The sequence below is a fragment of the Tachypleus tridentatus genome, chromosome 3 (genome assembly GCF_004210375.1).
Source record: "Tachypleus tridentatus isolate NWPU-2018 chromosome 3, ASM421037v1, whole genome shotgun sequence".
NCBI lineage: Eukaryota > Metazoa > Arthropoda > Merostomata > Xiphosura > Limulidae > Tachypleus > Tachypleus tridentatus.
Window position 1 is genome coordinate 117564010 of NC_134827.1, and position 27617 is coordinate 117591626.

The following is a 27617-nucleotide window of genomic DNA, read 5'->3' on the forward strand; positions in this document are numbered from 1 at the left end:
GACACATCCATCTTTCTAAGAGTTTATTTGATTAATAATCGGAAAAAGTGGAGTTGGGTTAGTTTCTTTTATTTGTCTGAACATTTTTGTACACGTCCTACTACATATTTTAGTCATTAAAACCTTCTACAAAGACAGAATTGATGATGCACTTTCTGTATTAAATTTTCGGACATTACTTGTGGGATGACCTGATATATTGGCGATCGTAACCCTGTACCCACTTCAGTAGTGAGTAGTCTGTAAGAAGTCTATGTTTGTATTTTATTTTTAATCCAGTTACTAATATTATTCACATATTTATATATTTCTTTCATTCAACTAATCTTCCCCCTCAGTCTTGCCTGTTATTTCAAAATTGTCTTCACTTCATATTTTCAAAATATGTCAAAAAACAAACCTGAATAGATCAGTCATTATATTATGACATTCTAAAATTGCTTGATGCAACAATGAAAGAACTGTAGAATTATTAATGTTATATTCATACATGCTATAAAAATGATGCTGGTTAAACAAATTGAGATTTGTAATTGTTATTTTATAACGCATCCTTTTACGTTTAGCTTCCCTAAAGAAGCTCAAAGTAAATTATTTGGTTTAATTTATAGGCCCGACATGGCCAGGTGGGTTAAGACGTTCGATTCCCTCATCTGAGAGTGGCGGGTTGGAATCCCGGTCGCACCAAACATGCTCGCCCTTTAAGCCTTGGGGATATTCTAATGTGAAGGTTAATCCTACTATTCTTTGGTAAAAAAGTAGCCCAAAAGTTAGCGGTAGGTGGTGATGACTAGCTGCCTTCCATCTAGCTTTACAGTGCTAAATTAGGAACGGCTAGCGCAGATAGCTTTGCCCCAAATTAAACATAAACTAACAATATACATTTTGAGCAAAAGTGTTATTGGGTTGTAATTATATTTCGTTAGAAGAATTTTCCCTCCTCTTCAGTAACCCTGAAGGGAGATAAAGTAGACCTACAGCATAATGAAATTATCAAAACCAAGATATAGTAAATACATTCATATGATAATAGATGTCGCGAAGAGCGTTCTGAAACTTTTGTAACAGCAATTGAATGTTTATTAGTGTTATTATTAGGACATTTAATTTTCCGTTTTTAGGTATGTGAATTTTTAAATTAAATCTCAACGGCATTTTTAACACGCAAACTTATCAAATTGTGTATATTTTTTTCTTATATTAATATGTTCAGCTGTGCCGGTAAAGAGCACTTATGAACTTAATCGTGGTCGCCGCCTAACGAAGAAACTGTTATAAATTGCAACAACAAGCTTGTATTTAATTCTTAGTATTTAGTACTATTAATAATAATATAATACTGTTAGTAACTAATACGGCTCCGATTTTAATGCATCGAATCTTTATATCTTGCACTCCCTTACCAGAATTAAAAATAGTTTAAAACGAAAAAAAGATAATATGTTTTAACATACTTAATACATTTCCACATCAACAGAAATTTAATAAAAATAGTTTTATTTTCGTTATTAAATAACAACTGTTTACAGTTCTAGACTTTAGAAGTATTTGATAGGCCATTATTAATATTAGTTTGACTGCCAGGCCATCAATCACCTAATCAAAAAACAATGTCCTAACTACAAAAGGGTAGAAATATATATAAGGCAACACTGAATTACTCTTTATGCAGAAAGTGGACTCATAAAACTGGTCCCTGAAAAAAATACTAATTATGATATTAATGGACAAGGTAAATGAGATTTCATTAACAGTAATTGAATTTTTAAACTGAAAATCAATGTTTATGAATTGTAAATGAAATATATACATTCTGAAATTTAGTCAGTAGCCTAAAGAAGAGGTATCATAATAAACCAGAGCTGGTGTTACATACGGGTATGTTTAAGTTATAATTAATGTATTTAAAAATTCCATACCTAATATTATAAGATATTTTGTGAAGATTGTTATTGTGTGATATAAATATATTATAGTGTATTTTTTGGCTTGTCCATGTGTTGTTGTTTTTTTAGGAATTTTTTAAAATTCAGGTGAATAATTAGCTTCAATAATGCTTGTGCAGATATACAATAAATATTTTTATTAATCTTATGAAATGCTTTCTGAGAGTATAGACTATATTTACTGGTATGCTGTTATTCAATAGGAAAATTAATTGATATAATTTTTTTAAAACTAAAAAATACTACCTTTTAAAATGCTGTTAGAAAAACAAGTAGGTTCAAGAAATCAGTTTATGGCAAAAAACATGATACTCTCTAACCCAAGTACTTTTAAAAGATGGTCTTTTGTTCTTTAGGGCATCCTGTTCTTGTTCTAACTTACTGAGTGTTCTTTTTGAAATTCAAACTTTCAGGATGCTAAATAATTACTAAACTTATATTAAAACATTATTTAAATTATAAAAGTTACATTAATATTCTGTGACTTTTCCCTCAATTTTTTGTTCTAATTGTCAAGGACGTTCCCACTGTTTCCTTATTTTTCTTCTTCAAAGTTTTAATGCAGACATTAATGAAAAGTTTCTGAACCATTTTCAAAACAATATTATTAGTAGTAATAGTATTTTTAAGAAAAGATTTTCTGTACCTCTCAGGAACTTGATCCAAGAAGGTACCTGTTCCCCCTTAGAACTAAAAACAATTGATAACGTTTTATTTATATTGCTTTCTTATGTTTGGAGGTTTCATTTTAAGCTTATAAAGGTTTTAAGCACTGAAAACCTCTGATATCAGACTTTGATGGTTTTTTTAGTTTTGAAAACAGTTTTTTTTTGGTATATTTAGATAAATCTAACAATCCCCAAATTTACAAAATTTACTCTTCAGCCATTTAAGAATGGATACTTGCTGTGAGTACAATGTTCTAGAAGGAAATACATTGAATTTTAGTTCTTTGATCAATTTAGATAGAAGTTTCTGTTGAATGATCAAACTAGTAAGAAATTAAAGTTGAGTTATTCAGCCAGTACAAATGTTCAGTTGTTTCATGGAACTAGTAAGAATTTTCAATTGATTCATCAAACTGACATGAAGTTTCAGCCATTGGATAGAAGTTTTTGGAGCACCACCTACAGTTTTTCTCATTCATTGTATTGTGTAATGTATGAAAACCATCTTTCCCAATATAGAGGACATTTTAAGCTGGTTACAATGAAAATAACATGATTGCTAGTATTCATATACTTGAAAGACATGTTTCATATTCATATCTTCCTCAGTTATAACTTAAAGTATTAATTAGTATGTTCTGTAATCAGTTCTTAGAATATTGAAATATAATACCTGTAACTTGTTTGATTCTAGAACTAAGACTTGTATAAGACATTTGTACCTGTCTGAAAATTATCACACTGGGCTATAAAAACAAACAAAAACTAAATGATTAATTAGAAAAATATATATCTTTGACAGTACAACCAACAACACGTAGATTATATCCACCTTTATTTACTTTTAAAACTTAAATGTATCTGTTATAATATTAAAGTTACATAAACACTGATGTAATTACATCAGTTGGAACTACAAACCTCTCTTCATCAATTAAAGTTCATGTTGTAATCTTTCTAAATCAGAAGATTTATTGGCAATGCATTGATCTTCTGATTATGAGTTGGTTTTATTATCTTAAGGGCAATGTATTGTTGTATTGTAAGTTGAAAATTTTTTTAGGAATAGTAAATGACGATGAAGAAACTGGAGGTAGGCCTAACACCACATTTGTTAAGATGGTGGTTGGTAATTTGTAGGTTTTAACAGAGCCTTCTAGTGGTCCACACAATATCACTCTGTTGTATCTCTTTCATTACCAGTCATTATTCTAAGAATTAACTTATGGTGTAAAATAAATTTTAATGGAAACATTTTGACACAAAACCTTTTTGGCAAGGGTTGAAGATATAACTCTAATTTTACATTAGAAAAATGTCAAACATTTGATATTATAATCAATAAATTATTTTGAAACACTTAGTTATACATACATTAAAAACTGTTTTCACGAGTTTAACTTGTATAATAGAACCTGTTTTTCCTTCTACATATGACTTTTTAACTGGATTACTATTTATTGTGGAACATTTCTTAATTATATACAAACAATTTGTTTGTCAGATTACTGTGTGTTTTGGAATATATTTCTCATTATACATATGAGTTGTTTATTGGATTTTTGTATGTTGTAGAATATATTTTTCTTATGCAGGTAGCTTGTTAACATAATATAAATTATATAAAATATATAATTTATTGTTTTCAATCACTTTAAAATTATATCATGCATGTCATTAGTAGCTTGTAGTAACACCTTTGTTAAGATGAAAGTTCCCTTTTACATTAATTTTAAAAGAAAACATTATTTTTCCACATTTGTTTTGGAAAAAAAGACTTCTAATAATTATGCGAAATGACTCAGTAAAAATATTAGATAGTTAGTTTATCAAGTTGATTGGTTTTGTTACAGGAACATCTCAGTTCATATACCTAAACTTTTTACATAATTACATTTTGTAGTATGTTCAGTTCTTTAAAAGAATATAATTTTTTTCTTTCCTCTTTTGAGTTGGCAACAGCTACATCTCGGCAACTCATGTCTGGACAAACACATCTACTTAAAAGGTCAAGACTACGAGCTGAAGTCTGTCTCAAAAAGCACCAATATAGTCTTGCTTTAGCACATCTCTGTGTTGTCTTCCAGTTGGATCCAGGCTTAAAACATGAACTGAAGTCAAAACTGTTATTTGCATTAGGTAGGTTTACAAATCTTTGGTTCTTTACTGGACAGTACACAAATCTACATTTCTTACAAATCTACTGGTTCTTATTTACTGTCTTAGGCTTACAAATCTACTGGTTCTTATTCACTCTCTTAGGCTTACAAATCTACTGGTTATTATTCACTGTCTTAGGCTTACAAATCTCCTGTTTATTATTAACTATCTTAGGCTTACAAATCTCCTGTTTATTATTAACTATCTTAGGCTTACAAATCTCCTGTTTATTATTAACTATCTTAGGCTTACAAATCTCCTGTTTATTATTAACTATCTTAGGCTTACAAATCTCCTGTTTATTATTAACTATCTTAGGCTTACAAATCTCCTGTTTATTATTAACTATCTTAGGCTTACAAATCTCCTGTTTATTATTAACTATCTTAGGCTTACAAATCTCCTGTTTATTATAACCTATCTTAGGCTTACAAATCTCCTGTTTATTATTAACTATCTGAGTTTATTTCAATTTACAAATAATAGACTTGTTGACCATCATTCAGTATGTTGTCTGTATCTCTGGTAAGGTGAGTTTACAGAAGTAACTAGCATGTCCAGTTTTAGCTATAATTAAGTGATAACTTGATGGTCCATACACACACACAATTGAAAGGCATAGTTGAGAATAGTGATAACCATGTGAACCCACAGAGTTATTTTCAAGGGGAGACCATGGTGACAGCCTTAATATCCCAAAATGAATTTGAAATTAATAGTTGAGAAGAGTGACAACCTTATGATCTTTGTTAACCATATGTTCAAATCTTTGATAAGTCCAGCATTCAGTGAGTTTAGTTTTTAATGAAATTTTATTCACCAATTTATTAATAAAATATACATCATATAAAGATGTAACCACAGCTGGATAAGTTTATAGAAGAGTCCCTGTTAGAATATACATCATATAAGGATGTTAACCACAGTTGGATAAGTTTATAGAAGAGTCACTGTTAGAATATACATCATATAAGGATGTTAACCACAGCTGGATAAGTTTATAGAAGAGTCCCTGTTAGAATATACATCATATAAGGATGTTAACCACAGTTGGATAAGTTTATAGAAGAGTCCCTGTTAGAATATACATCATATAAGGATGTTAACCACAGTTGGATAAGTTTATAGAAGAGTCCCTGTTAGAATATACATCATATAAGGATGTTAACCACAGCTGGATAAGTTTATAGAAGAGTCCCTGTTAGAATATACATCATATAAGGATGTTAACCACAGTTGGATAAGTTTATAGAAGAGTCCCTGTTAGAATATACATCATATAAGGATGTTAACCACAGTTGGATAAGTTTATAGAAGAGTCCCTGTTAGAATATACATCATATAAGGATGTTAACCACAGCTGGATAAGTTTATAGAAGAGTCCCTGTTAGAATATACATCATATAAGGATGTTAACCATAGCTGGATAAGTTTATAGAAGAGTCACTGTTAGAATATACATCATATAAGGATGTTAACCACAGCTGGATAAGTTTATAGAAGAGTCCCTGTTACAATATACATCATATAAGGATGATAACCACAGTTGGATAAGTTTATAGAAGAGTCCCTGTTAGAATATACATCATATAAGGATGTTAACCATAGTTGGATAAGTTTATAGAAGAGTCACTGTTAGAATATACATCATATAAGGATGTTAACCACAGTTGGATAAGTTTATAGAAGAGTCCCTGTTAGAATATACATCATATAAGGATGTTAACCACAGCTGGATAAGTTTATAGAAGAGTCCCTGTTAGAATATACATCATATAAGGATGTTAACCATAGCTGGATAAGTTTATAGAAGAGTCACTGTTAGAATATACATCATATAAGGATGTTAACCACAGCTGGATAAGTTTATAGAAGAGTCCCTGTTAGAATATACATCATATAAGGATGTTAACCACAGTTGGATAAGTTTATAGAAGAGTCCCTGTTAGAATATACATCATATAAGGATGTTAACCACAGCTGGATAAGTTTATAGAAGAGTCCCTGTTAGAATATACATCATATAAGGATGTTAACCATAGCTGGATAAGTTTATAGAAGAGTCACTGTTAGAATATACATCATATAAGGATGTTAACCACAGCTGGATAAGTTTATAGAAGAGTCCCTGTTAGAATATACATCATATAAGGATGTTAACCACAGCTGGATAAGTTTATAGAAGAGTCCCTGTTAGAATATACATCATATAAGGATGTTAACCACAGCTGGATAAGTTTATAGAAGAGTCACTGTTAGAATATACATCATATAAGGATGTTAACCACAGCTGGATAAGTTTATAGAAGAGTCCCTGTTAGAATATACATCATATAAGGATGATAACCACAGTTGGATAAGTTTATAGAAGAGTCCCTGTTAGAATATACATCATATAAGGATGTTAACCATAGTTGGATAAGTTTATAGAAGAGTCACTGTTAGAATATACATCATATAAGGATGTTAACCACAGCTGGATAAGTTTATAGAAGAGTCCCTGTTAGAATATACATCATATAAGGATGTTAACCACAGTTGGATAAGTTTATAGAAGAGTCCCTGTTAGAATATACATCATATAAGGATGTTAACCACAGTTGGATAAGTTTATAGAAGAGTCCCTGTTAGAATATACATCATATAAGGATGTTAACCACAGTTGGATAAGTTTATAGAAGAGTCCCTGTTAGAATATACATCATATAAGGATGTTAACCACAGTTGGATAAGTTTATAGAAGAGTCCCTGTTAGAATATACATCATATAAGGATGTTAACCACAGTTGGATAAGTTTATAGAAGAGTCCCTGTTAGAATATACATCATATAAGGATGTTAACCACAGCTGGATAAGTTTATAGAAGAGTCCTGTTAGAATATACATCATATAAGGATGTTAACCACAGCTGGATAAGTTTATAGAAGAGTCACTGTTAGAATATACATCATATAAGGATGTTAACCACAGCTGGATAAGTTTATAGAAGAGTCCCTGTTAGAATATACATCATATAAGGATGTTAACCACAGCTGGATAAGTTTATAGAAGAGTCCCTGTTAGAATATACATCATATAAGGATGTTAACCACAGCTGGATAAGTTTATAGAAGAGTCCCTGTTAGAATATACATCATATAAGGATGTTAACCACAGCTGGATAAGTTTATAGAAGAGTCCCTGTTAGAATATACATCATATAAGGATGTTAACCACAGCTGGATAAGTTTATAGAAGAGTCCCTGTTAGAATATACATCATATAAGGATGTTAACCACAGCTGGATAAGTTTATAGAAGAGTCCCTGTTAGAATATACATCATATAAGGATGTTAACCACAGCTGGATAAGTTTATAGAAGAGTCCCTGTTAGAATATACATCATATAAGGATGTTAACCACAGCTGGATAAGTTTATAGAAGAGTCCCTGTTAGAATATACATCATATAAGGATGTTAACCACAGCTGGATAAGTTTATAGAAGAGTCCTGTTAGAATATACATCATATAAGGATGTTAACCACAGCTGGATAAGTTTATAGAAGAGTCCCTGTTAGAATATACATCATATAAGGATGTTAACCACAGCTGGATAAGTTTATAGAAGAGTCCCTGTTAGAATATACATCATATAAGGATGTTAACCACAGCTGGATAAGTTTATAGAAGAGTCCCTGTTAGAATATACATCATATAAGGATGTTAACCACAGTTGGATAAGTTTATAGAAGAGTCCCTGTTAGAATATACATCATATAAGGATGTTAACCACAGCTGGATAAGCTTATAGAAGAGACCCTGTTAGAATATACATCATATAAGGATGTTAACCACAGTTGGATAAGCTTATAGAAGAGACCCTGTTAGAATATACATCATATAAGGATGTTAACCACAGTTGGATAAGCTTATAGAAGAGACCCTGTTAGAATATACATCATATAAGGATGTTAACCACAGCTGGATAAGTTTATAGAAGAGTCCCTGTTAGAATATACATCATATAAGGATGTTAACCACAGTTGGATAAGCTTATAGAAGAGTCCCTGTTAGAATATACATCATATAAGGATGTTAACCATAGCTGGATAAGTTTATAGAAGAGTCCCTGTTAGAATATACATCATATAAGGATGTTAACCACAGTTGGATAAGTTTATAGAAGAGTCCCTGTTAGAATATACATCATATAAGGATGTTAACCACAGTTGGATAAGTTTATAGAAGAGTCCCTGTTAGAATATACATCATATAAGGATGTTAACCACAGCTGGATAAGTTTATAGAAGAGTCCCTGTTGGAATATACATCATATAAGGATGTTAACCATAGCTGGACAAGTGATACATGTGTTTACAGAAGAATCATTGTTTAACATGTATTTGTGTAGTGGGATTTTCTAACTTCTACTCCTGTGCCTCATTTTAACAACATTTTGTCACCAGATCTTAAAAATGTAGGGACACAACTTTATATATGGCATTCTGCAGTACAATTTACTAATGTTATAACTTTTCTAGAGAGACACACGAAGATGTTGGAAGACAGAAAATGCTGGAAAGAATTGTTTCAATGTTATGAACAAGTTCTAGAAGTTATCCCTGAATGTGAAGATGTGCATTATAATCTGGGGATACTACTGTACAAGTAAGTTGGTAACTTTAGAATGTGGTAATGAACTGATCTGAATGTGAAAATCTACATTACAATCTAGGGACACAACTGTACAAGTAAGGTAGTAACTTTTGAAAGTGGTAATCAACTGATCTGAATGTGAAGATTTACATTCTAATCTAGGGACACAACTGTACAAGTGAGGTAGTAACTTTAGAAAGTGGTAATCAACTGATCTGAATGTGAAGATTTACATTATAATCTAGGGACACAACTGTACAAGTGAGGTAGTAACTTTAGAATGTGGTAATGAACTGATCTGAATGTGATGATTTACATTATAATCTAGGGACACAACTGTACAAGTAAGGTAGTAACATTAGAAAGTGGTAATGAACTGATCTGAATGTGATGATTTACATTATAATCTAGGGACACAACTGTACAAAGTAAGGTAGTAACTTTAGAATGTGGTAATGAACTGATCTGAATGTGAAGATTTACATTATAATCTAGGGACACAACTGTACAAGTAAGGTAGTAACATTAGAAAGTGGTAATGAACTGATCTGAATGTGATGATTTACATTATAATCTAGGGACACAACTGTACAAGTGAGGTAGTAATTTTTAGAAAGTGGTAATGAACTGATCTGAATGTAAAGATTTACATTATAATCTAGGGACACAACTGTACAAGTAAGGTTAGAACTTTAGAATGTGGTAATGAACTGATCTGAATGTGAAAATCTACATTATAATCTAGGGACACAACTGTACAAGTGAGGTAGTAACTTTAGAATGTGGTAATGAACTGATCTGAATGTAAAGATTTACATTATAATCTAGGGACACAACTGTACAAAGTAAGGTAGTAACTTTAGAATGTGGTAATGAACTGATCTGAATGTAAAGATTTACATTATAATCTAGGGACACAACTGTACAAGTAAGGTTAGAACTTTAGAATGTGGTAATGAACTGATCTGAATGTGAAAATCTACATTATAATCTAGGGACACAACTGTACAAGTGAGGTAGTAACTTTAGAATGTGGTAATGAACTGATCTGAATGTGAAGATTTACATTATAATCTAGGGACACAACTGTACAGGTAAGGTAGTAACTTTAGAATGTGGTAATGAACTGATCTGAATGTGAAGATTTACATTATAATCTAGGGACACAACTGTACAAAGTAAGGTAGTAACTTTAGAATGTGGTAATGAACTGATCTGAATGTGAAGATTTACATTATAATCTAGGGACACAACTGTACAAGTAAGGTTAGAACTTTAGAATGTGGTAATGAACTGATCTGAATGTAAAGATTTACATTATAATCTAGGGACACAACTGTACAAGTAAGGTTAGAACTTTAGAATGTGGTAATGAACTGATCTGAATGTGAAAATCTACATTATAATCTAGGGACACAACTGTACAAGTGAGGTAGTAACTTTAGAATGTGGTAATGAACTGATCTGAATGTGAAGATTTACATTATAATCTAGGGACACAACTGTACAGGTAAGGTAGTAACTTTAGAATGTGGTAATGAACTGATCTGAATGTGAAGATTTACATTATAATCTAGGGACACAACTGTACAAAGTAAGGTAGTAACTTTAGAATGTGGTAATGAACTGATCTGAATGTGAAGATTTACATTATAATCTAGGGACACAACTGTACAAGTAAGGTAGTAACTTTAGAATGTGGTAATGAACTGATCTGAATGTGAAGATTTACATTATAATCTAGGGACACAACTGTACAAAGTAAGGTAGTAACTTTAGAAAGTGGTAATGAACTGATCTGAATGTGAAGATTTACATTATAATCTAGGGACACAACTGTACAAGTAAGGTAGTAATTTTTAGAAAGGGGTAATGAACTGATCTGAGTGTGAAGAGTTACATTGTAATATAGGGACACAACTGTACAAAGTAAGTTTGTAACTTTAGAATGTGGTATTGAACAGATGTTAATGTGATATAAAGTTATATTTGTATAGCTATATTAACACCACATAAACATGTGATAACTTACGAGTCAGATGAAAAACTGGGACATTGCAGTTAATTCAACTGATAACTGTCATGTCTCCCTATTTATTTGACGTGATATATCAGTCATTTTTTTACACTGAGTGTTCATACATAGTGTTAATGTGAAAGTATTTTGCAGAATGAGATAAACCTATATACTGGACATGTGAAGAAAATATTGTCATTGGCCACTGGTTAGTTCTTTGTTATGTAGAAACACAGCAGCAGATATGATAAATAAATTCCAAGATCAGTAGAGGTCCAGTTCAATGATCAGCATATGTTATTGGGTTTTAATAGTGGCCAGGACACGTTTTCTTCACATTGGCTATCAATTGTACATTGTTTTTCATAGTGATCACGAAATGCATTCACACCAACATTATGTTTGATACTTCTTGCTAAGCTGTAGATCCAGCTTATTTCTCTTTGGTTGTGTTGAGAATTATTGGGAAGGAGTGCAATTATCCTAAAGTAGTATAACACAATAGTAACATATGTTGATCAGACTGTAGATTATCCTAAAGTAGTATAACACAATAGTAACATATGTTGATCAGACTGTAGATTATCCTAAAGTAGTATAACACAACAGTAACATATGTTGATCAGACTGTAGATTATCCTAAAGTAGTATAACACAATAGTAACATATGTTGATCAGACTGTAGATTATCCTAAAGTAGTATAACACAATAGTAACATATGTTGATCAGACTGTAGATTATCCTAAAGTAGTATAACACAATAGTAACATATGTTGATCAGACTGTAGATTATCCTAAAGTAGTATAACACATCAATAGTAACATATGTTGATCAGACTGTAGATTATCCTAAAGTAGTATAACACAATAGTAACATATGTTGATCAGACTGTAGAGTATCCTAAAGTAGTATAACACAATAGTAACATGTGTTGATCAGACTGTAGATTATCCTAAAGTAGTATAACACAATAGTAACATGTGTTGATCAGACTGTAGATTATCCTAAAGTAGAATAACACAATAGTAACATATGTTGATCAGACTGTAGATTATCCTAAAGTAGTATAACACAATAGTAACATTTGTTGATCAGACTGTAGATTATCCTAAAGTAGTATAACACAATAGTAACATGTGTTGATCAGACTGTAGATTATCCTAAAGTAGTATAACACGATAGTAACATATGTTGATCAGACTGTAGATTATCCTAAAGTAGTATAACACAATAGTAACATTTGTTGATCAGACTGTAGATTATCCTAAAGTAGTATAACACAATAGTAACATGTGTTGATCAGACTGTAGATTATCCTAAAGTAGTATAACACAATAGTAACATATGTTGATCAGACTGTAGATTATCCTAAAGTAGTATAACACAATAGTAACATATGTTGATCAGACTGTAGATTATCCTAAAGTAGTATAACACAATAGTAACATGTGTTGATCAGACTGCAGATTATCCTAAAGTAGTATAACACAATAGTAACATATGTTGATCAGACTGTAGATTATCCTAAAGTAGTATAACACAATAGTAACATGTGTTGATCAGACTGTAGATTATCCTAAAGTAATATAACACAATAGTAACATATGTTGATCAGACTGTAGATTATCCTAAAGTAGTATAACACAATAGTAACATGTGTTGATCAGACTGTAGATTATCCTAAAGTAGTATAACACAATAGTAACATGTGTTGATCAGACTGTAGATTATCCTAAAGTAGTATAACACAATAGTAACATGTGTTGATCAGACTGTAGATTATCCTAAAGTAGTATAACACAATAGTAACATATGTTGATCAGACTGTAGATTCAACTGGATCAACTTAGACTCTGAGATTAAACAATTTTCAGAATGTCAAGTTTATTTATTATAGTAAGTGTTATAACAAGCAGAAAAGAAAGATATTATGGAAAAGTATGATACTTGTATGCTAAACAAGTCTCTGATGGGTTTACAGATGTGGTTACACCTATAAAGCAGCATGCTGTTTTCAGAAAGCGTGGGCTCTCAAACCTGACCATAAGTTGGCCAGATTGAGCCTTGAAAACTTAAAGACTCAACTTTTGCAACGCTGGCATTTCTTGATGTTGAATGACATGAAAAGAAATGAGGCTTTTTCTAAGGCTATCCATGAAGCTGTTAATGCAGGTTACAGTAACGTGCTTGACGTTGGTGCAGGAACTGGGATTCTCAGGTAATTTATTAGTTGAAAGTGTATACAAATATTATTATGTGTCTAAAATAATGTTTTGATATACACAAAGTAATGGAAGTAATTATTCTAACACAAACGATAAAATAGTTTTAATGAGGAATCGTATCAGAGTGATGAATTTATAAATACTATAAACCTTACAAAACGTCTCTATGATTTATGATGAACTAGTATTCTGTACATCAGCCTTACATAGAACATTACACCTTGTGTGAATACCGCTGCCTTGTATGTCAGTGTATGATGCTATAGTCTTGTATTAATCCCAAAATTCAGCCATTTTGTTTGATCACCTGTTGTTCTTCTTGGTTTTTACTTAAGCATTGGAATGTTTACATTGGAATTTTGCACAGATCAAACTTTGAAATATTCTTTTAACACATTTACTGTGTGCTTAGGGTCATCGTCTCACTGGAAGACGAATCGCAGATGAGTCATGTTCTTGAGGGAATGGCACATTGAATCAGAATCTACATGCACAATTCAGCAGGAATGGACCACCCCAGGTGTTTACTTGTTTGTCTTTTGTTTTTTTAATTTTGTGCAAAGCTACTCAAGAGCTATATGTACTAGCTGTCCCTAATTTAGCAGTGTAAGAATAGAGGGAAGGCAGCTAGTCATCATCACCCATGGCCAACTCTTGGGCTACTCTTTTACCAACAAACAGTGGGATTGACCGTAACATTATAATGCCCCCAATGGCTGAAAGTGCGAGCAGGTTTGGTGCAGAGGGGATTTGAACCTGCAACCCTCAAATTCTGAGTTGAATGCCTTAACCCAACTGGCCTTCCATCCCAGGTGACTTCAGTTGTATACATGTCACTGAAACCTTTGGCTGAAATGCAACCACAGACTTCTACTTGTCTCCTACCATGTCTCACTCATGATGTTGTATATTGATTTTGATACTGTTCTGCTCACTGTTGTCAATTGTTGTTGAACAATATAAACTTGTCAGAAAGGAATGTTTGTCTCCTGATTTGTTTGATCCACAATCATTGGCAAGACTTGCCTGTCATGAACTGTCATATTTCTTGTCATAACATAAATGCTGTAATGAGCTGTCATATCTCTTGTCATAACATAAATGCTGTAATGAACTGTCATATCTCTTGTCATAACATAAATGCTGTATATCACTCTTGGAGAATATACACAGCTGACCAAAATCTTAAGGCCAATGAACACAAAGAAAAAATATGCATTTTGTGTTGTTAGACTCAACCACTTATTTGAGTGGAGCTTCGAAAGATAAACATAAGAAAAGGGAAAATAAAAATAAAAAACCTTTTAGCATTTAATAGGGAAAATGTGAACACTATGAAATTAGCCTAAATACTAGCTGGTCAATAGGTTAAGACCATACTGAAACGAAGCGTTAATCGGTAAGCACGTAATGAAATCTAGTCATTTGTGTTCAAGCATTAGTGTTGTCAACATCTCCCACTGACATCTCCTGTGTTACATTGGGTAAAAACATGGCAAAGGCTAAAAAGTTGACAGAGTTTGAACGTGGCAGAATTGTCGAACTGCAAAAGCAAGGTCTCTCTCAGCGTGCCATTGCTGGTGAGATTGGGCGTAGTAAAACTGCTGTTGCAAATTTCTTAAAAGACCCTGAGGGATACGGAATGAGAATTTCGAGTGGTCGGCCCAAGAAAATTTCACCGGCATTGAGCAGGAGGATTCGACGGGTTGTTCGGCAAGACACCAGCCCATCATTGAATGAGATTAAGGCCTTTATGGACGCAGAATGCAGCTCAAGAACAATAAGACGGAATATACGAGAGAAAGGCTTTAAAAACTGTAAATGTCTTCAAAGGCCACACCATGAAACAGCTTGGTTAGACTTTGCTGAGAAGCACCAAATATGGGACATAGAAAAGTGAACGAACATTTTGTTCTGTGATGAGAAAAAATTTAACCTGGATGGTCCAGATGGCTTCCAACATTACTGGCATGATACGTATATCCCACCGGAGACATTTTCTAGATGACACAATGGAGGAGGTTCCATTATGATCTGGGGTACTTTGTCCTTCCATGGAACAATGGAGCTTCAGGTTATACAGGGGCAGTTATACGGTATCACTTTACCTTACCTCCTTCAGAATTCTTACATGCAGCTCTTAATAAAACATAATGTCTTCCTACAATTTGTTGCATGGAGTGTCTTCCACAAAGAACATTAATTTCCACACACCATATCATATTTAGTTAGTCCTATGAACTGTGACTGGATACATGACACTACTGGGTATAGTATGACTACCTGTACTTGTATAAGATCTGTACTTATGTGGCACTTTCTGATTGGTTAGATGACAATCTATCACAATTATACTCTTCAGACATGACTCTGCAGCCCATGTTAACATGATAAAACTGTGGTATTACCATGATATTCAGCTTTTATTATCACCATTTCATATTACTTCCAACATTGTGATTCTATTACTTATTTATTTTTTGGCTTTTTATCTGGTTAGTTTGTTATTTGGTCTGTTCGGTATTTGGTGGTTTTGTTACCTAGTTAGTTTATTATCTAATTGATTTATTATATAGTTGTTTTGTTATTTGGTCAGTTTGTTATGTGGTTGCTGGCTTATTCCATAAACACTTACACTACTATGTTTACACCCTAAAAATTAAATATTTTTAGATCCTTTTAGAAAAGTTAGAAATTGTCATCAGAGTTTCTTTATATTGCCTGTAAGTTACTTTGATATATTATTAGAAACTTAAATTTTAATTCAGCATACATAAAACCACTATGCTTTAGGTTTCAAGATAAAGTGGATTTATTATTTGTGTCATAGGAAAGCTATTAGAGCTGAATTATGGCCAAATGAACCAGTTTGGTAAATAAACCCAAGTTTGTTTGTTTATTTTTTATATAACATAATGCTGCACATTAGACTATCTGTGCTCTGCACACCTCTGGTATCAAAACCTAATTTCCAGCTTTGTAAGTCCACAGACACACCACTTTGCCTGTAGGGGACACAAACCCAAGTATTATGAACTTTACTTCTCATTGTAAATACACGTAATAACATTATAGAACATTTGTATTGTAAATGTTGTTCTTATCCAGATTCCTATATTTTCTTATGAGTGATTACAAAGTTTTAGTTTAAACTTTGCACACCACCCCTTTCTGTCACAAATATCCCAAGCCTTGCTTTTCAAGTTGTTGAACCTTACCTACGTTTTCCCTCACATTAAGGCTTGTAAAGAAGCTGAGTTGTTGATGATAAAGGAAATTACCATGACGTACAAAAACTGCTCGTAAGTTTTAATGACAATGTTTCCTGTCCTTCTCCTTGTAGCATGTGTGCTGTTATGGCTGGAGCTGACCAGGTCACTGCTTGTGAAATGTCAGAAGTTCTCTGTGTAACAGCTGCAGATGTGCTAAAGGCTAACAACATGGACAAGAGAGTAAAGGTCATTAACAAACATTCCACAGAAATTATGATCCCTAGTGACCTTCCTGAAAGGTTCGGCTTTAAATCTAACATAGATATAATGTTAGTTTAGCTCTAAAGATGGTGGGTAATTATCTTTAAATCTAACATAGATATAATGCTAATTTAGCTCTAAAGATGGTGGGTAATTATCTTTAAATCTAACATAGATATGTTAATTTAGCTCTAAAGATGGTGGGTAATTATCTTTAAATCTAACATAGATATAATGTTAGTTTAGCTCTAAAGATGGTGGGTAATTATCTTTAAATCTAACAAAGATATAATGTTAATTTAGCACTAAAGATGGTGGGTAATTATCTTTAAATCTAACATAGATATAATGCTAATTTAGCTCTAAAGATGGTGGGTAATTATCTTTAAATCTAACATAAATATAATACTAATTTAGCTCTAAAGATGGTGGGTAATTATCTTTAAATCTAACAAAGATATGTTAATTTAGATCTAAAGATGGTGGGTAATTATCTTTAAATCTAACATAGATATAATGTTAGTTTAGATCTAAAGATGATGGGTAATTATCTTTAAATCTAACATAGATATAATGTTAGTTTAGATCTAAAGATGATGTGTAATTATCTTTAAATCTAACATAGATATAATATAAATTTAGATCCAAAGATGGTGGGTAATTATCTTTAAATCTAACATAGATATAATATAAATTTAGATCCAAAGATGGTGGGTAATTATCTTTAAATCTAACATAGATATAATGCTAATTTAGATTGGAATGTGATGGGCAATCAGTTTTAAATCAAAGGTAGAAATTATATTAAATTAGGTTTAAATATAATGTAATGTTTGGCATTCAATGAAAGATACAAAGTATTGTAGATTATCTCCAAACATGATGGATTATCTGATTTTAAATTACCATCTACCAGTAAATGGTGACAAGGTTAAAAGGAACTTGTATGAATATATATAAAATAATCAGTTATTTAAAAACTGTATTGTAAGACTGGTCAACAGCCTTAAAACCTCACATGTCTTTTCATCCTCCTCAGAATAAATAAAGTATTTTAGGTTTTCACTAAAGAACATTAATCATGTGACTGTCTTAATGATAATATTATACTTAGTGTGATCCTGTGACTGTCTTAATGATAATATTATACTTAGTGTGATCCTGTGACTATCCTAATGATAATATTATACTTAGTGTGATCCTGTGACTATCTTAATGATAACATTATACTTAGTGTGATCCTGTGACTATCTTAATGATAACATTATACTTAGTGTGATCCTGTGACTATCTTAATGATAATATTATACTTAGTGTGATCCTGTGACTACCTTAATGATAACATTATACTTAGTGTGATCCTGTGATTATCTTAATGATAATATTATACTTAGTGTGATCATGTGACTATCTTAATGATAATATTATACTTAGTGTGATCCTGTGACTATCCTAATGATAATATTATACTTAGTGTGATCCTGTGACTATCTTAATGATAACATTATACTTAGTGTGATCCTGTGACTATCTTAATGATAATATTATACTTAGTGTGATCCTGTGACTACCTTAATGATAACATTATACTTAGTGTGATCCTGTGACTATCTTAATGATAATATTATACTTAGTGTGATCATGTGACTATCTTAATGATAATATTATACTTAGTGTGATCCTGTGACTATCATAATGATAACATTATACTTAGTGGGATCCTGTGACTATCTTAATGATAATATTATACTTAGTGTGATCCTGTGACTATCTTAATGATAATATTATACTTAGTGTGATCCTGTGACTACCTTAATGATAATATTATACTTAGTGTGATTCTGTGACTATCTTAATGATAATATTATACTTAGTGTGATCCTGTGACTATCTTAATGATAATATTATACTTAGTGTGATCCTGTGACTATCTTAATGATAATATTATACTTAATGTGATCCTGTGACTGTCTTAATGATAACATTATACTTAGTGTGATCCTGTGACTATCATAATGATAACATTATACTTAGTGTGATCCTGTGACTATCTTAATGATAATATTATACTCAATGTGATCCTGTGACTGTCTTAATGATAACATTATACTTAGTGTGATCCTGTGACTATCTTAATGATATCATTATACTTAGTGTGATCCTGTGACTATCTTAATGATAATATTATACTTAATGTGATCCTGTGACTGTCTTAATGATAACATTATACTTAGTGTGATCCTGTGACTATCATAATGATAACATTATACTTAATGTGATCCTGTGACTATCTTAATGATAATATTATACTTAGTGTGATCCTGTGACTATCATAATGATAACATTATACTTAGTGTGATCCTGTGACTATCTTAATGATAATATTATACTTAGTGTGATCCTGTGACTGTCTTAATGATAATACTATACTTAGTGTGATCCTGTGACTATCTGAATGATAATATTATACTTAGTGTGATCCTGTGACTGTCTTAATGATAATATTATACTTAGTGTGATCCTGTGACTATCTGAATGATAATATTATACTTAGTGTGATCCTGTGACTGTCTTAATGATAATATTATATTTCGTGTGATCATGTGACTTTCTTAATGATAACATTATACTTAGTGTGATCCTGTGACTATCTTAATGATAACATTATACTTAGTGTGATCCTGTGACTATCTTAATGATAATATTATATTTAGTGTGATCCTGTGACTGTCTTAATGATAATATTATATTTAGTGTGATCCTGTGACTGTCTTAATGATAATATTATATTTAGTGTGATCCTGTGACTGTCTTAATGATATTATTATATTTAGTGTGATCCTGTGACTGTCTTAATGATAATATAATACTTAGTGTGATCCTGTGACTGTCTTAATGATAATATTATGCTTAGTGTGATCCTGTGACTATCTTAATGATAATATTATATTTAGTGTGATCCTGTGACTGTCTTAATGATAATATTATATTTAGTGTGATCCTGTGACTGTCTTAATGATAATATTATATTTAGTGTGATCCTGTGACTGTCTTAATGATATTATTTTATTTAGTGTGATCCTGTGACTATCTTAATGATAATATTATACTTAGTGTGATCCTGTGACTATCTTAATGATATTATTATACTTAGTGTCTTCAACAATTATAGTTTCTGTTAAACAGTTAGTTAATTTTTCAGTTTGATTTTTAGAAACTGTATTTTTTTATGCTGTTTCAATTGTTCTTCATATGTCTAAATATGTATGTGGAACTTTCTTTGTTGTAATGTTTTTTTACTTCTCATGGAAACAGTCAGTGGTCATTTTTTTGAAGATTTTAATCATTGTTTTGATGAATGTGTTTAATATAAAGAATTGATGCATGGTTTCTGTTGAGAAAACTTATCACACTATTCTTCTGTTCGTCAAATATTTGGTGTAGAGACAGAGAATACTTGACACTTAATGAAGGTATAATGTTTTCTCTATCCTTAGGGTGTCTCTGCTTGTAACGGAAACGTTTGATGCTGGACTTTTTGGAGAACATATTCTACATACTTTGCAGCATGCTTGGGAAAACTTACTTTTATCACCCAAAGTTTCAACTGCAGCTTGTGACAAGGCAGAACAGACTTCTCTTTTCTTATCCAAGGATGTCTTCTCACAGCAAGGTTTTGTGATTCCTTCTAAAGCTACAGTTTGGGCTGCACTAGTTGAGTGTGAGTGGATTAGGAAGAAAAGGTGAGGACTTAGTTCTGGGAGATTTTTGCTTGAGATAATTTACCCTAACTAAACCAGCGAGCATGTTTTAAGTATCAAGTGTACACTTAAGTATAAACTTTATAATTCTAACTCTGTTTAAATATTCACTAATATCTAGTAATTGATATTTTGACATTTTGTTACATTTATTTACTGTATTGTTCAAATAAAAATGTTGAAGTTATATTTCTCAATATCTCTGAGGAGGCTTTTCTGTAAACAAATACTTTCTGAATGTTTTGGAGTTTCTCTGCCTAGCCCAAATCACTGATTTTATTATTATTATAGGCTTCCGTTACTATCTGTTATGACATCAGAGTATGTGATATGACTCCTACTAATAAAGCTTCAGTTTTAAAATAGCTAGAGGCAAGGTTTTAAACATCACTGGAGAGAGCAGATTATAAGTTGCCTGTGTCAATGTAGAGGGAAAAAGTGATATGAGATGTAACCTTTTGGGACTGTGGGAAAGTGATTAGATATGGGTGTCATAAAAACGGACTACAGAGCTTGGTGGGAAGTTTAGAAGACTTTGGAGCATAAATTTAGACACTTTATAGATTCTTTAGATGTTCCTATTATTCCTGAAGATGTTTTCATATTTAATTATATTTGTTTTAAAGCTATGGACATTTTGTTTTGTGGAAAGAGATCAAGTAAGCCTAATTAGGCTTAGAATGTATTGTAGATGACACCAAAATATTGTGATGATTCAAATTCTTATTTGTTGAATATTATTTTTATTATACTCACCTACATAGATAAGTAAAACAACTTATTATTTATTGAAATGAAACTATATTTATTAGATATAAGTTGATATTTGACCAAAAATAGTGTTGCCTATTCAGACCTAAGGTCAGAATTTTTATCAGTTTTAAAAATCATAGCCAGTATGGGTGGCTACTGTGATTATTATAATAAATAATTGTTAATAAATGTGATTAGTTTTTACTGAACATGTTAATAAAATGGAACTTTCTGATTAACAGAAAAAAAAATTTTAATTCTAAAATTAAAGTAGGGGACCTATTTATTACAAAACAATGTCTCTTGACACAACTTAGAATTTTTAGGATGATATAAAATAATGACAGAAAAGTTTTATTGAATTTTCATGAAGTTTTTAAAACTTAAACTAGATGCTGCTTGGTACATTTATGTGTCTTATAGTTTGGTTGAGTATTTTCCCTTTAAAAAAGATTAATTGAAAAAAAAATATAAACACATCTGATTCCGAAGGAGTCGTTGTTTAACAAATATTTATCCATATAAAAAATATTTATTTTATATTTTCTATATGGAAATAAAACAACTTTCTATCCATACAAATTTTTATACAATAATAAAGAAAATGAAATTTGTTATTGGAATGTAGTTTGTTAAGAACATGTTTAATGTTTATCAGTTTGTATTAAGAAACATAGAGTGAAGTTAATTTTAACTTAATTTGGAAATTTTAAGGTTAATATGTTATAAATTTATTACATGTTAAGATTTTTGATTAATATAACTGGGTCTTTCTAAGAACAAAATAATATTTGACATGTTTTCAAAAGTAGTGCAAGTTATTAAGATTTTCAATTAGGTATACTTACTTGAAATACTGTTCGTATTTAAACATAGCAGCAAAGTAGACTCTCTGGGGCCAGTTGATGTTTGTAAAATCTTCACTCGAAAGAGGGTTAACGAAGAACCTTATGATACTGAACGATTAAACAGCGTTCGAGGGGGATTCCAGTACTTAAGTAATCCATTTCAAGTGATTGAAGTGGATTTCAACAACCCTACAGTAAGTAACTTAATGAATATTCCATTTTATCATGAAGCAAAACAAGAACTTAGTGACATAATGTTGGGGTTTTAATGAGTTTACACAACTGATGAATCAATTTATTCTAATCTTTATAAGTAACATGATTTAAACATGAACATTATATTTAATCGGCTATGCTCTTCACTAGTTATTTGTGTTTAGTTGTGATCTCTGGTGATAACTTACTTTGATCAGAAGTTAGTTGAATTATTATCACATAAGAACCTTTTATAAAACTGACTCTTATTTTAATATTTTAAAATATCTTTATTAAACTGTCTTTAGTTAACATGATATCACTTTAAAATAATTGTATTAAACTGTCTTTAGTTAATGTGATATCACTTTAAAATGATGTTATTAAACTGTCTTTAGTTAACGTGATATCACTTGATGATATCAGAATGAATTATTGTAAGTCAATGCTGTGTTATAAAAGGTACAATGGCCCTTAATTAAACTGAAATCTTATAATCTTAAACAAAAAGCTGTATAGAAGTTAATAACATACTACAAAGTTTGTTGATAATTCAATGAGTTATGGTTTGTTTCCATAATATTAATTTAAAGTTATTATTGTATTCATTAGTGTACTGTAACTTCGTGATGACGAGAAACCCACTTGAAGTAACAACATATTCTAAAGACAGCTGGTACAGATATTAAAACTTTAATTGAAATAAAGTACAGAACAACGTTTTTACCTTTTGAAGATTTAATACTCTTCCAGCCATCTTTAGAATATATTGTTGTAACTCTTTTGTTTGTTTATTGTTGTACTTGTAATTTTATATTTATCTATAATAATATATATTAACTAGGTTTACTAGAGATCACTTCAATATTTCTTTTACATTCTTGTTTATTTTTCTCTCTATGTTTTAAGTCAAAATAACCAGTACTGTTGATTTTATACTTCACATGTCCAGTTTAATACATTTTACTTTTGTGATAACATAATCTCTTGTCTATGTTGATTTTCTATAGGAAATTCAACAACTTCTGTATGGTGTAGAAACAAGACACTACGTGAAGTGTGTGAAAGCTGGACAACTGGATGCAGTGGTAATGTGGTTTGTACTTGAACTGTATCAAGACATCACTATATCTAGCAGTCCAGAATCTGGGAGTTGCTGGGAACAAGCTGTGTTTCCTGTGTCCTCCTCTGATGGTAGGCTAACATTACCCACTAATGTTATGAACAGTTTCCTAGGCTAGTAAGGAGTATAGTTTTATTAAAGAATGCAGTATTTTGTTGTTAGGTTCTAAAGCCTAAATAAGTGTGTTTGTAATTTTATTTCCTTAAGATAACTGTGTTCACATAAAGTAGTTTAATAATTTGTCATTAAAAATCAGAGTAAACAGTAAGTTTGGTATCTCAACTTACACCTGAAAATTGTAGTTTATCTGTGTATTCAACAGTCATGTTTCAACTTGTGTGAAAGCACACTAAACACCAAGTGTGATGTCTAAACGTACACCTGAAAATTGTAGTTATTTAAGTTGTTTATTCAACAGTCATGTTTTGACTTGTGTGAAAGCACAGTAAACACCAAGTTTGATGTCTAAACGTACACCTGAAAAGTATATTTAAGTTGTTTATTCAACAGTCATGTTTCATCTTGTGTGAAAGCACAGTAAACACCAAGTTTGATGTCTAAACTTACACCTGAAAAGTATATTTAAGCTGTTTATTCAACAGTCATGTTTCATCTTGTGTGAAAGTACAGTAAACACCAAGTTTGATGTCTAAACTTACACCTGAAAATTGTAGTTATTTAAGCTGTTTATTCAACAGTCATGTTTCATCTTGTGTGAAAGCACAGTAAACACCAATATTGATGTCTAAACTTACTCCTGAAAAGTATATTTAAGTTGTTTATTCAACAGTCATGTTTTGACTTGTGTGAAAGCACAGTAAACACCAAGTTTGATGTCTAAACTTACACCTGAAAAGTATATTTAAGCTGTTTATTCAACAGTCATGTTTCATCTTGTGTGAAAGCACAGTAAACACCAAGTTTGATGTCTAAACTTACACCTGAAAAGTATATTTAAGTTGTTTATTCAACAGTCATGTTTCATCTTGTGTGAAAGCACAGTAAACACCAAGTTTGATGTCTAAACTTACACCTGAAAATTGTAGTTATTTAAGTTGTTTATTCAACAGTCATGTTTTGACTTGTGTGAAAGCACAGTAAACACCAAGTTTGATGTCTAAACTTACACCTGAAAAGTATATTTAAGTTGTTTATTCAACAGTCATGTTTCATCTTGTGTGAAAGCACAGTAAACACCAAGTTTGATGTCTAAACTTACACCTGAAAATTGTAGTTATTTAAGTTGTTTATTCAACAGTCATGTTTTGACTTGTGTGAAAGCACAGTAAACACCAAGTTTGATGTCTAAACTTACACCTGAAAAGTATATTTAAGTTGTTTATTCAACAGTCATGTTTCATCTTGTGTGAAAGCACAGTAAACACCAAGTTTGATGTCTAAACTTACACCTGAAAAGTATATTTAAGCTGTTTATTCAACAGTCATGTTTCATCTTGTGTGAAAGTACAGTAAACACCAAGTTTGATGTCTAAACTTACACCTGAAAATTGTAGTTATTTAAGCTGTTTATTCAACAGTCATGTTTCATCTTGTGTGAAAGCACAGTAAACACCAATATTGATGTCTAAACTTACACCTGAAAAGTATATTTAAGTTGTTTATTCAACAGTCATGTTTTGACTTGTGTGAAAGCACAGTAAACACCAATATTGATGTCTAAACTACACCTGAAAAGTATATTTAAGTTGTTTATTCAACAGTCATGTTTTGACTTGTGTGAAAGCACAGTAAACACCAAGTTTGATGTCTAAACTTACACCTGAAAAGTATATTTAAGCTGTTTATTCAACAGTCATGTTTTGACTTGTGTGAAAGCACAGTAAACACCAAGTTTGATGTCTAAACTTACACCTGAAAAGTATATTTAAGCTGTTTATTCAACAGTTATGTTTCAACTTGTGTTGCAGTAGCAGTAATTTCTTACACTTCACACATGTATGTTTTCAGTTGACTTACAGGATATTGTAGAAGAAAGCAGTGTGATCGTAACAGCTGTCTGTAAGGAATACTTACACCTCCATTGTAGTCAAGTCTTCCCCACTGTAAGACAAGAAACGTGTTGTGCTCAATCTCCAACCAATACGTTAGACTCTTTAATCAGTGTTCAAGAACCTAAATCACAGAACCATTTAACAAGCCCTAATCAGCAGAGAAATTCAAACTTTAGTAAGACCAAACCCCAAGAAGTGGATCACTTATATAAACTTACTACTATTGAAGTGAACTCAGACATGCTCAGGATTTTGAATGATGACCTAACTAACACCTTACAGTTTGAGATTATCTCAGACATGGCAAGACAGGGAGCATTGGATACTCTTATAGATGTGTGTAACTTCCCTTATGTCGGACTACTAGCAGCTAAAACTGGGAGCACGACAAGTGATGCTGACGCGGTCGAAGAAAAACACACGGTTATTCGGTTAGCTAAGATGTGGGATATTCCACCAAACAAGCTACTCTTCACTTCTGTGGAACACCTATGTCATCAGTGTGTCCATCCAGATGTCTTTATATCAGATGTAGTAGAGATATCAGGACTACCCAACTTTGATGTTATTCATAATATTGCAACCTTAAGGTAAGATAGACTCGGCATCTGCTTCATTCAGTTTCCCCTCTATAGTGTTGTAATACAAATATTACATACATCAGAAGTGTATATAAAAAATATACATCCTTAACTTTACAAACTAGAAAATTTGAGTGAAACTGATCAAAATGAATATTTATGTGTACTTTATATCAAACTCTTTCCATAAATTATTTAAGAACTTGACCAGTTTTGTACCCTACTGACTAAGCTGGCTAAACCTGTGTTTATATAAACACAAAACTAAGTTGGTACAAGACAAATGGGTATGTAGCCAAACACTTATTTTATAGCTACCCACCAGAGTTAACAGATTTACCACTGTTTCTGTTTTACAATAGTTTATTATTTATGTATTTTACTGTATCTATTGTATGAAAGTATCAAGATACATGTATTAGTTTTATTTTTAAACTTTGGTTTCTGTGTTGATTTGCTGTAGTGATGACCACCAAGTTATATGTATACAGTTCAAGTTTATAGGTTGTCCTGTTTGACTACAGCTACTGTACTGTTACCATGTACATTACATGTATACTGTTCATGTTTATAGGTTGTCCTGTTTGAGCACAGCTACTGTACTGTTACCATGTACATTACATGTATACTGTTCATGTTTATAGGTTGTCCTGTTTGAGCACAGCTACTGTATTGTTACCATGTACATTACATGTATACTGTTCATGTTTATAGGTTGTCCTGTTTGAGCACAGCTACTGTATTGTTACCATGTACATTACATGTATAGTGTTCATGTTTATAGGTTGTCCTGTTTGAGCACAGCTACTGTATTGTTACCATGTACATTACATGTATAGTGTTCATGTTTATAGGTTGTCCTGTTTGAGTACAGCTACTGTATTGTTACCATGTAAATTACATGTATATTGTTGTTGTTTATAGGTTGTCCAGTTTGAGTACAGCTACTGTATTGTTACCATGTAAATTACATGTCTATTGTTGTTGTTTATAGGTTGTCCTGTTTGAGTACAGCTACTGTATTGTTACCATGTAAATTACATGTATAGTGTTCATGTTTATAGGTTGTCCTGTTTGACTACAGCTACTGTATTGTTACCACATAAATTACATGTATATTGTTGTTGTTTATAGGTTGTCCTGTTTGAGTACAGCTACTGTATTGTTACCATGTAAATTACATGTATATTGTTGTTGTTTATAGGTTGAACTGTTT

The 27617-nt window shown here is 31.5% G+C and overlaps 2 protein-coding genes across 3 annotated transcripts in view; one reads left to right on the plus strand and one right to left on the minus strand.

Moving 5' to 3' along the window:
* LOC143247845 (ubiquinone biosynthesis protein COQ4 homolog, mitochondrial-like) overlaps positions 1-27617 on the minus strand; it is a 205633-nt gene that overhangs the window by 162390 nt on the left and 15626 nt on the right. The gene's annotated exons all lie outside the window — the stretch shown is intronic.
* On the plus strand, positions 1168-26414 carry LOC143247894 (protein arginine N-methyltransferase 9-like). Its single transcript, XM_076496448.1, has 9 exons — positions 1168-1732; positions 4567-4753; positions 9297-9423; positions 13412-13648; positions 16999-17166; positions 20626-20871; positions 22519-22684; positions 23696-23879; positions 25777-26414. The coding sequence occupies exons 1-9, from the start codon at positions 1715-1717 to the stop codon at positions 26412-26414; spliced, it is 1971 nt and encodes a 656-aa protein (XP_076352563.1). The 5' UTR covers positions 1168-1714.